The sequence below is a fragment of the Myripristis murdjan genome, chromosome 7, assembly GCF_902150065.1.
Source record: "Myripristis murdjan chromosome 7, fMyrMur1.1, whole genome shotgun sequence".
Taxonomy (NCBI): Eukaryota; Metazoa; Chordata; class Actinopteri; order Holocentriformes; family Holocentridae; genus Myripristis; species Myripristis murdjan.
Window position 1 is genome coordinate 27951734 of NC_043986.1, and position 12548 is coordinate 27964281.

The window sequence follows — 12548 nt, forward strand, 5'->3', positions numbered from 1 at the left end:
TTGTAGAGACAGAGCCAGTACCAGTTAGGTCCACCTATCCCAGGGGGGAAAACCAGTGATCAGTGACTGAAGTTGTTCTTCTGTGAACGTCTTAATGGTCTCCAAAAATGTTGTAGGCAAACCTTATCCAATGTAAATTTTGTATTATAACAACAATTATCTAAGAAAAAAAAGATAAATGCCTTTTAATTTTTATTACATTAATAAATTTATAATATGAATGGGAATCCCTGCATGCCAACAGGTATGCAGGCTGTATACAAGGCGTTTCTGGCTTCTACCTCTGAAACTATTGTTTAATCCATGCTAATAATCCATTGCGGGCACAAGGGTAAGAACAAAATTGGCTAGCGCGCATGTGTTGTGAATCTGGTGGTAAATTTTGCATACACAGTTTTGTATGCAAAATAAGAACATTTCTGCACAAACATTAATGAATGGGGCCCAATTCGTTCATGTGCACAGCCATAGACCTTTTTTTCACAGCCATTTTGACAGGAAATTGCATTATTGAGCTTTTGTAAATATAACTTTCTTTATTGTGGACTATGCGCAGACATGCAGACACTAGCTAGCAACAGGTGTTTCGATAGCAGTTGCATTGATTGGTATTGACTGTTTTCCCCTCCGGTGGGCATGGCAGGTGTGATGCATTGTGCTCTGTGTCTGTAATGTGATGGCTCTCTTTTCAACACTACGGATGCTGTCAAGCAGGACAGGTGCGACCTGACAAGCCAACTGATACTTACATATGTAACATTTCTGCATTAAATTGTCTAAAAAAAGACTGGACCTATTTTATATATTTTGTTGAGTGTCCATTGATGTTCGAACCCAGAGAAATTTTCATTTTGTTGCCTGTAAATGAGGGGTTGAGAGACCCCTAGCAGCATAAATTACATTACTGTGTGTTGTTCATAAGCAGAATATAGAGGGGGGCGGCGTCATGGCAAATCTGTGCCTGTTTTAGAGTTTCACCATACAAACCATACACATGGATATCACTGACATTATGTCCTTAATCAGACCAGAGTGGCATGTCAACAAGTTGTGTGCAGCGTGCACAAGCACAATCAACCATCAGCCATCATGAGTGTGTGTTTGCAGAAGCACTGTCTGTTACGCTAAACTACAAACACACACGCACACACACACACAGGTACAGTCCTCCTGGCATGTCAAAATGCAGCTGAATCCCGGTCACAGACGAACAAGGGAGAGACCATTCCCCCTCTGGTCCTCCGTAGCACTTCTTGTCTGCCAGATCCCAGGAAAGGTCCAGATTGTTTCTCATCTTTGTCAGACTCCTAAATGAAGAGTATGAGTCCCCGGCTCTCTTTGCTTCCCTCCGGGCCTTGAAGTGGCAGCTGTTGTGAAAATAGAGTGGGTGCACTGTGGCTCTCAGTGCATTTGGATGGCCTGTCTGTCTGCTTCCCACAGATCCAATGTTACAGCTGAGGTAAGCAGGCTTGTTGTGACTTAGCCTTCTCATGTTTTCCCGCGCTTTGATGGAAATGTCACGGATCAGAGGCCTCCACGGCAATGCAAACCCAACGTACGCATCACTCCTTGCACATGGTCACTGCTGTTGCACAGACACTTGGTTTGGATGATCGATTCCATCCCCTCATTCTCAATTTCCTACTTACTAGGGTGCTCCAGGATTTTTAAAGGGCGTTATCAAATACAAGAGGTTCCAGAAATAATCATAAGCTCTGTCTGCAATATTTACACAAACCCCTGGGACATTCGTATTTCAGTGTGTGAGCAGCATGACAGGACCACCTGTGGTTCACCAGATTGCCTTCATACTGGCATTTTGCAGAGTCTGGACTCACGGACAAGAAAAGTTCCACCAAAAAGGTGACGTTGCTGAAAAGCTGAAAAAGTTGGCACATTTGAGCAGGTTTAGAGGCAATAATGAAAGAGATTGTTCCTATACAGCTTACAACCCGTCAGTGTCAGACAGATTATTGGCATTCACTGTCAAAGGCAGTTAGAAGGCCAGGTTTACAGAAGTTTGTTTACTTCTTGCAATCAATAGTTGACCTAGCCTCAGAGGACATTCATCTGATTGGCTGGAACAACTGAGACACATTTGCACACTTTTCTCCATCTGGATTACAGACAGACAAAACCTGTGAATTCTATTAAAAGTAGGCCGGTATTGAATCCCCACTTTACCTTCTTAAGTATTTTCTTGGTGCTCATACCCTCTGATGATAATTAATTTTAAACACAAGAATTATACAGCCCAACATAGAAGCCACCAATTCATTAAGACTGTAATTAAGCAAAGGACAATGACAGATGTGTGTGTTATAGTACAGTAAATAAGATCATGGACATGATTTAGTTGCAGGCAGGCGCTACATTACATTAATATATGCAGCTGTTCAAAGAACGTGTGTCTCTGTGTTAGCACAATTCCTGTCCTTTTTGTTGCTACAGTTTGGTTTCTGAACTTTTGTGCATGCCAGTTCACATCAGCAGGGTCAGCTGTTCCATTGGCTGCTTGCACTTGACAATATTAGTGAGGTTAAACATGATTTCACACAGTGTTGGAAACTTGAAACTCACTCTCTATAGGTGTGTTGCACATTTCCCACCTAAAAACCCCCAAAGCTACATCAAAGCCAGGCTTGCACACACAGCAGCTGCTCATCTAAAACAGCACAAAAGATAGTTTCATCAGATCCGCTGGTGTGGTAAATGCATTTCCAGAGGCTATGAGCATGAAAATACTTTCAGAATCTAAAGTGATGTTTCAAAAATGTCCAGAGTGACACGTTTAAGACAAGAGGATCATTTACACTGTACAGTACCAGCCAAGTGTGTCTGGTTGGCTCATTAAAAGTAAAGATGTTCACATAAACTTGTACAGTAGTTACATGGCAACATCAGTTTTAACATACAGGATATTTCTTCTTTCTTCTCCAAACTGAGGTAATATGAAATGAACATGCAACAACAACACATAAAATGCGTCTTGGTGTGTTTTCACGTCCAGCTCTGAAACTGAATGTTTTCTGCGAGCTGATCCTGACTCATACTGACATCGACGGCGACGTTTACCCTGTCAGTGGGTAAAGCTGCGCCAATATCATGCCAATCTCCAACCGGCTGCAAGAATTTCCTTGAAGAAGCTGACCAGCGGGGAAGTGGGTTCATGACACAGTCCAGTTCCCGTCCAGCCGGTCAGTATGCTGTCTCCTTGATGATGTTGGTGGAGAGGGTGTGGTTGCTGGAGATGCTGATGGAGTGGCGGGTCAGGGTGCGGCGATGCCTCCTGGGTTTGTGGCGGCAGGGCAGGCAGAAGTAGCGGAGCGTGGAGAAGAAGATCTGGCGGTACGTGGCCGACACCAAGTTGTAGAGTACCGGGTTGATGGCCGAGCTCACATAAAACAGGACGTTGGTCAGCATGTAGAAGTAGTGGTAGAAGTCATACAGGCCGCTGGAGGAGAAATGAAAGACAAGGATCAGTTGTGATGCCCTGGTACCGGCAGCAAACAAATAACTATATCATGCCAGTTGTGTTGTTAGTGTTAATCAGACTACTAGAAACCATGTCTGGGTAGTAATTTCACAAATTGTAACTTGGATGTCACAGAATACTGTTCTGTTTTCCGAGGGGGTAGATTTGATTGGGATCTGGGTGAGATGCCTGATTGGCTTGTTGACAAATTCTCTGATGATGCCTTCACAGTGTGCGGTGAGAAGTAAACAAACACGGCAGCGGCCCTGAGGAGTTGAGATGTTACGGATGGCAAGCTAAATTTGGCTATTTCCTCTGTTCTTGAAAATTGTTACGGCTTCGATAAATTAAAAGAGGAACAATTAGCCAATGTAAAAGTTATGTCAGTGCCTGATGAGGCATTCAGTTAACCTTGTATGACTGGTTTAACTCCGTCCTTCAGCGTGCACTTACAGACACACACAGGCATACACAGCAACGTAACAGCAGAACTCGATGTGAAAAACTTTTCAGTTAATGGAAATAAAAATAAAACTACACTTTAGAAACTAACGAAAATGAACTGAAACGATATTGTGCACTTATAAAACTAACTAAATTCAAATAAAAATATACAGAAAATGTTAGTAGTTTTAGTTTTTGTCAGTTTGGTCAACACAATTTGTCGACGCAACCAGCATGAGGAAGCGTTGGTGCTGATTTTTATTGAGACTGGCACGTTGACATGACTGTGGCTTGACTGCCTTCCCAAAGAGATGTGTTTGGATTGGAGTGCCTATTTTCTGAACTTCTTCAATTTTGGCACTGAACACTCAAACTGATAAAAACTAAACTAAAACTAAACATTTTTAAACAATAAAAACTAAACTGAAATGAGCAAACCCACTCTGGAAACTAACAAACTAAACTGAATTGAAAACAAAAATTAAAAATGAAACAACAAACAAAAATGTAACAACACTGGCACACACACACACACACACACACACACACACACACACACACACACACACACACACACACACACACCTTTGATGTTATACGCTTGTTCAGCCTTTCAACATAGGAAATAATAAACAGTGATAAAAATACAAAGAAGATTAGGCTGGGAAGCGTCTTTGTAAGAGGAGCCGTGCGTGGAAGAGGCTTGAGATGAAGGGAGGTGAGCGGCCGTGTGTTTGTTTTCTAACAGAGAGGCACATGGGAACAGGGTGATCACAGATAAGATGAAAGAGCAAACAGGGATGGAAGAGGAAGCGTGTGGCCAACACAGGGGTTCGTCAAACTTATTCATGTTCGCTGACCCGCAAGCTGGATGTCATTAAGCCGCTGACCCCCATTTTTAGTAATGCTGCCCAGGGGACCCAGATAGGAAATGATATTTTGGTTTGTGCTAAGTGCAAAGTAGTTTAAATGTCATACTTGAATGCTGACAAATGCTTTCAAAGTGATGAGATTAAAATAATGTATTAAAAACAAAACACTTGTGATTATTACATATCTTCATGTACCTTACGTATTTGATGTTTTAATGTATTTTAATTTCGTTCAGGATACATTTTATCCTACTTGATCCTTCAGTTGTCTTTGTTTACATCTTTGTATTGTAAAGCTCTTTGTAACATGAAATGGGGCTGTAGAGATTAAACTTGACATGACCTTTTTTGCATTTTTTGTTCACAGTTGCTCTTGATTTAAATTAAAATGGAATTAAACTATTCCTCATTTTGCTGAGGACGCTCCGGAGGGCTCTTAACGACCCCACTTTAGAAACCGCTGCATGAACGCATCGCTGTGCATTTCATATGCAGGACAGCGAGCAGCGGGAGAGCATCAGGAACCTTGGAGTTGTGCTAATCGTAAACATTCGAGATGCACTCTGGATGTAAAATTGATGATGTGGTCTAAGCGACTCAGCACGCCTTTGCTTCCTCTCTGTGCATCTGTTTGCTCAACAGAGACAAAAATGCATGTCGGGCCGGAGGGGGTTCTTGTTTGCTTGGCTAAAACGGGAACATTTAAAAGGAAAAGGTCATTTGTTTTAAACTGTAGGAACTATATAATGAGATTGGAAATCATGTGTGTCCTCTAAGAAACGCTTGCCTCGCTCCACGCAGCGCCCCACAGGAGCAACTTTAATGTGAGAATTTACGTGTTGAGCAGCGCAGAGACTAAGCAGATTTGCTCAGCCATCCAGAGAGAGTGATGTATGTTGTGAAGAAAAGGTTGTTGACCACGGATTTTACACATACGCTCTTTTTTTGTCATTGCCTTTCTGGTCAATTACCAGTAAAATGTGAGAAGTGTCTTCAAGTTGGCATTGCAGCCTGTTCTTTCCTCATTAATGCTTAGAGGGAGGGAAGAGATAAACCACGTAACCTATGATGGATTTAAATGGCGCCTAAGTCTGACTTATGAAATCCTTGTGGTGCAGATCTAACCTCCAGCTGTGTCCAGTTTTCCCTGACGGCCATTAAAAAACCCTGTGCAACAAATACATTTTGTTCTTATGCAACAAGAACAGCTTCTAATCTGTGATCAGGAACTGCATTGTCTTTTATTTACATTGTATAAGTGAAATGAATTGAATTTCAAACATTTTGTGCAATTGATTGATATGAGAGTTCCCCTCAGGCTGCTGTAGAAGAGGATGAGGAAGAGAGAGATTAAGCCACACAGCAAGAAGGAGAGGGATCACCGGGGATATTACATGTTACATAACACGGGGCGGGATGTGAAGGGCGCGAGGAGAGAGTGGGGAAGACCAGGAGAGGGAGTTTCAGCTGGAGGAAGGACGAGGAGGAGGGTGAAAAATGAGGCTCTAACACTTCAATAGCGGTTGATGTCATTCTGATTAATGTAATGGAGAGAGAGAAAAGAATGGGAAAAGACAAATAACACCCATTGACAACAGATGCTATTCATAGTTGTCAAATACTATTCACACTCTGGGGATACTTCAACTCATCCATCAAGCGGTGAGCTCAAAATCATTCATGTGTCACCTGCAGATCACTTGATGTGCAGCGCGCTCTTCTCAAAAATGAGAAAATGAGAACGTGGAGTGGCTCTAAAGCCGAACGGGAATTATTCCTAAATGATATGTGTGGCAGCTGAGATAGGCTCCAGCGCCCGTGAACATGAATAGAAAACAAGTGGGTATAGAAACTGGATGGATGTTTGGCAGTGTTATGTAGTTAACTGGCAAAATGTCCACAAAATGCTGCATGCAATAAAAATGGCATGATTTGAGCTAGCAGAGTCTGCTTTACCACAGAAAATAAATATTGCTCCTATTATGTTCAAATGTATTAATATATTTAATGTTTGGGGTCAGTTTGACCCCAGCAGTTTAAACCTCCACAAAATTATTATAATTAAAATTGTTACCAAAGTTTGTGTCAGGTACTTGTGCTTCTTTGTTGATGACCTAAATAGCCCTGTGAAGTTTACCCGGTAGTACCCATTAAATTAGGAAAAGTCATTAAATATGTAGCAAAAAAAAAGTGATGTTAATCATTTATTTAGAGACATTAAACATTGAATGGGGTCAAATTGACCCCAAACATAATAGGAGGGTTAAAGGAATGGTTCACCCAATACACAAAAATTATATATCCATGGTGCAGTCCAGCCAGCCAGATAGTTTCTGTGCAATTTGGCAAGATTTCCAATCTGCAATCACCCAAATAAAATGGAGCTGGAGGTTTTTAGTGTAGTTTTGTTTTATTGTGGAGCTCAAACCCCTGTATAATTCACACTCTTTGGAGGCAGACAGATATAATTTCCTTGCTAACGTGCCAGCGATCAGGGAAGATAGAAGCAAACTGGAAACCACGCCAAATTACACAGAAGCTATCTGCATACACAGACTGCACTGAGATTTAGTGGAAAATGTGACCCGAAAGGTAAAAGCCACTCTTGCACCTGTGGGTGACCATGGTGCCTGCTTGTGTTCATTGCTTGACAAATAATTTGGTGATCAGGCGAATTTTCTGAAACTCTCAAGCGGGACAAGCAGAGCAATGATCAAAGAAACTGAACAAGCAGTGAGACTCTGACATGAGGACAGGATAAACAATTATCACGTAAACTAACCGACAACTGACAAACAAGGGCTCGGGTTAGACAGCAGCATGGGGGAGAACATCGATATGTTGTGTCACCGTCTCAATTACAAAATCTGCCAGCAGATCGATCCGTTTAGGGTGGATGAGGATCACTGAAGTGTGCTAGAAGGAAGTCAACTGTATCAGGATGTGTGTGTGTGTGTGTGTGTGTGTGTGTGCATTGCGATGTCTGTCATGTCTCCACACTTGTTAACCCTTACAGATGAGGGAGCATACAATTGAGCAGGACAACAGGGATGGTAGACTGACACGACCTTTTCATTTTATCGACTCAGGTAATGTTGTGTCACATTCCTCCTGCATCCCTCCCCCGCTACACACACACACACACTGACACCTTTTTGTGCACAAACTGGACAGTCTGTGTATTATTCAACGTCAGGCCAAATCAATACACACACATAATACATTGTAGGAGTACAGAGTTAGTCCAGTGGAAAAGTCTTTCTGCTGATAAATAGCAACAGGATGTTACTTTAATCACACACAGTCCGGAAGCAGGCAAGGCAGGAAGACCTGTCACTATAAATCTTCCTTTTTTTGGTTTCAACTCCACCCACCCGCTCCCATGTCATAAATGCCTGACAGAATTGATAGCCTGATGATATCTCGGCAGCAAAGTGGGACAAAGAAAATTGTGAACCCATTCTTATATCCTCATCTTTGAGCGAGAGATCTCATTTTGTTTTGCACCAGATTCAAATCTGCCTTTGAGCATGCAGATCAAACTGTTTTCTAAAATTGCGCCCCCTCTACATCTGAAGTAGGCTTAGCGAAAGTCAGGGATTCTGCCCTTCTATGAGGGCTGAGGAATTGTTTTCTGTTTTTATTATGCCAGATAGTGATGCTACGCTTTGGTGCCTCAGGTGCCTCTAGCAGAAACCTATCAAGAGAATAGCCAAAGACTCAGTTGGTGGCAAAGCCCTCCACTATCCAGCACCGCTGCTGCGAAACAGTCCAATCTGCAATAGTCTCAAATATGATGTTCAATTAAATCCCAAGTCCTTGTGACTTCCTAACCTTACCTAAAGTAGGTAAGTAAATAAATGCATACATACATACATACATACATACATACATACATAAATACACCACCAATATACTATGAAAATATGGCATAAATCACTTATTTTAAAGATGAGTGTTTGCATGCTTATCATTGTAATGAGTAAATTCATTCATTTTGTTGCCTTTTTTTTGTAAATACTGAACTGAAGCTGAATTTTCCTAAACAGTAATTCTTCATGATGAGCATCCTGTTGGCAGGGCATGTAATCATGGCCGTGCTGAATGTAGCAGATGGGTCTATTGTCACTGCCGTGTGCTTGTCAGAGTGACATCTTGGACAGGTTTTCTCCGATTTGGATCAAACTTTGGAGGTTGGTCAGGGCTCGGATCAGAACCTTCCTGTCTCAGTTTGGACAATAGCGAGGACACATTATTGAGCGGGAGGAGAGAATGACAAATAAAGAAAAACAAAAAGTTCAGTTTGGAGGGCCATCTCCTTGCGCAGACCTGTGAGTTTCCTCCCATCTCTAAGCTCCACCAGCTCATTCCTGTCCACATCCAATCACAACCTAACAAGCTCACCTTTAGCCAATCACTTGTATCAGTCAATCAAACTGTAACAGTGATCTCTCCTCCGTCATACAGCTGTCATCTCAGAACCGTGGCCATTTCATGACCCATCTTCACTCCTTCACCACCTCATCTGTGGACACTGGATCCCTCGCCAATCCAGCCAGAGGAATCCATCATGGAGCGCTCCACTCCTCATCAAGATTCAAGATTCCTTTACTGCCATTGCACAAGGTACAATGCCCTGGTCAAAGTGCCAAAGTCAATTTACTCCTTTTTACAATCAATTGAATCGACTTCAAATTCCTCATTCTCTTTCATTCCTATAGTACACCTATAATAATTTTATAATACACCTCTCCTGCTTGAAATACCAATGAGTTACATGCATTATTTCTGAGGAACAAGCCCATCACTGCTCACGACACTAAAGGCCATCCAGAAACTGTGCCTGTGGTGTTTTGATGCCAAGTGGCACAATGGCTCAGTAGACAAAGAGGGGACATCCCTGAATTCAAGCTCGTCTTTCTGATTGATTACACGGGCAAGGAGTTTACAATAGCCTTCATTACTGAGGTAGTTTGGCTTTCTCCTCCTGCGGTTAAATAAAGTTTTTAATACCATTCATTGTGGGAGGAAGAAAGAGGCCTTCCAAGCAACATTCATTTTACTGAAATGGTGTGTTTGATTTAATAAGGGAAACGCGGTGTATAGCTATGCAGGGGCTAATCACTGGAGGAGGAAGACACACAATGAGAGATGGAGGGAGGGAAAGGACGAGAATGAAAAACGAAGGCCAATCTAATCAGGAAGATTTATCTGTCCTGCTCCTTAGTGTCAGACGTGCTTAACGGATGACCCTCTAAACGATGACTTTCGCCAATATTTGTGTGTGTGTGTGTGTGTGTCTTAGCGTGCATATGTGTGTCTGCATGCGTGTCTGAATGCATGTGTGCATATAGCTCGGTGTGTTTCCATCCAGTGGGTGTAAGCCAACTTTAAAAGCCAACTGAAGGTCTTCTGCATGAGACTAGCGTTGAAGAAGAATCGTCACTCACTCAGACCAGTCGCTGACGTAGCAGAACATGAGGCGGCGGGCGTGGTAGGGCAGCCAGCAGACGACGAAGGCGATGACCACTGCTCCTAAAGGAGAGGGGAGGAAGAGATGGCGTCAGAAACATCAACAGAAGCATCAGCGGGGGAAGAAATAAACTGAAAATTACAGCGGGAAATTGTTTTTCCATCGTCTTGAGCCGTCTGCTTTGCCGATTTCCACATAGCATTATGTGTGCCGTGAGCGTAGCACTTAACAAATAAACTGAAACGGATTCAGCCAAATACAGCGAAACACAGTGATCGAGAAAACTGAAGCAAATGTCAACAGGGGAAATTAACGGCTCAGTTTCAAAACAATTTAATGTTGCAGATCCTCCAAACAAGGCACAGTGAGTCATCTGTGGTAAAGCTATCACGCAGCACAATCTGAGTTTTGTTCAAAGCTGTGTGTTGCATTTTAATAGCAAGATGAATTCTCTTCTCTTCCGAGCTTTTGATTTCCTGGTCGTGTCTAACATGGATTTCTCTGAGTCTGACAAGCGCACCACTGAGGACCTGAGCATCATTTCCATATGATGCAACTAACAACTCACAACCAGTTATACAGTTACTTTGGCTCATTAACTTTCTTCAGCATGTAGTCTAAACTCTGCTGTAAACTCTCCTATAAATTACACTCTTATAAGTAACATTCTCTATTACGTTTCCTTGGAAAATTATTGATTTCATTTGTATTACAAAAACCGCTGGGTCAATAAACATGACGTCCACTCAGGAGGAGTGAGTGAAAGTCCTGTGTCAAGTGACAGTTGCTTTTGTTGCTGTTGTTGTTGTTGTTTTTTTGCCACTGAGCACGCTCACATCACTGTCAGAGCATCATCATTTATTCATTGTCAGTGGAGGCTGTCAAAACAAAACATGGACAGCAGCAGCAATGACAGGGAGACGGGAGGCTGCAAATTTAACAGATACATGGGAGGATATCCAAGTCCTTTTTTTTTGCCTTCTGGCCCTCAGCCTTGAGCCGACCAACTGGCACCAATTCCACTGATCTCCACTTCCATCTTCCATTGATGAGGAAGGCTGAATATTGTGGCGCTGATCAAATGAATTAGACACTTTTGAGTTCGAGCAAACAAAAGTAGTTTTCTTGTGAAATATTATCTTGTTATCCCAAGAAATCGTCCTTTTGTTTTCTCGAGATACAGAGATAAATAACCCATTATCACAAGAAAACAAGCTTTGTCATTTCAAGACAATGAAACAATGAAATAATGTAATCCTTATTTTGAAATAACCACATTCCAAAAATAATTGAATGTATGGCCTCTTAGGGTCATACATTCAATATGTGTATATGTCTACCTATGTCTACATCTACATCTATATCTATATCTATATCTACAGATAGATAGATAGGTAGATAGATAATATATGTATATGTTGTATTAACATCACTACAGAAAAAAGAAGAACTGGAAAGCGTGCTTTGTCATCAAATGAAATACTGAAGTGTCATTCTGACCCTGGTATCGATCACCCTTGTATTGATTAGTTCGAACACCTCTGTATTTGGATCCTTGTTATGATTGGATTATACATGACTTCGATGTGACGATGCACTGCCCGTGGAAAGGAGTGAAACTCCTCTGGCAATGAAATTTCAACACCACTTCCAGCCTCTTCTGGCCTGCAGTGTCCAATATATTTTCCTCTGCAAGATTGGATTGAAATTATCTTTGGAAGCACGGGTTCGAGCCACTCTGATGTTCAGATTGATATTCTTTCTGAAATGTAAATCTTTGAAACCTCAGCAGCGGTGGTGTGAAATGTGTTGTTTTTGATTATTTTTGTTCTCTATTGATTGTCCTTTTCCTGTATGTGGTCCGTTGCTATTTAACAAGCAAGGAACTGTTAACACCCATGAGGATGCTGAGTGGATGGATAATGAGTGTGTCAATGCAAGCATCACTGAACGGCCTTACATTGTGTACGACAGAGAATGGAGGACGCTGTCACAGACCCACAGACCAGATGGGGCCCAGTCGATGCGTTCATGTCCTCTGTAGTGGACACTATAGATTTGGAGCGGCATCTTCCAGACTGCCTGCAGACTGCGCTTACTCAGTTGCTTTTGGTTAAATGCTTGATTATAGCATATAATCAAGTAATGGCTACATTTGCAATGCCTCGGGATCTGTTGGTGTTTTCACATGTCTGATGGAAGAGATTCAAGTTTTAGACCTGAAAAATTTATTAAAATATCAAACTTGCAATATGGCCGAGTGCAATATCTAAAACTGCAATTT

The 12548-nt window shown here is 41.9% G+C and overlaps 1 protein-coding gene across 1 annotated transcript in view; it reads right to left on the reverse strand.

Annotated features, from left to right (window-relative positions):
• Positions 1–3198: 3198 nt before the first annotated feature.
• The window catches only part of ntsr1 (neurotensin receptor 1 (high affinity)), a 43323-nt gene continuing 33973 nt past the window's right edge, over positions 3199–12548 (reverse strand). Inside the window, exons 3-4 of the mRNA XM_030056210.1 lie at positions 10242–10326; positions 3199–3454 (exon numbers count right to left, since the gene is read on the reverse strand). Of these exons, the coding sequence (XP_029912070.1) occupies positions 3199–3454; positions 10242–10326 (341 nt within the window). The remainder of the gene's footprint in view (positions 3455–10241; positions 10327–12548) is intronic.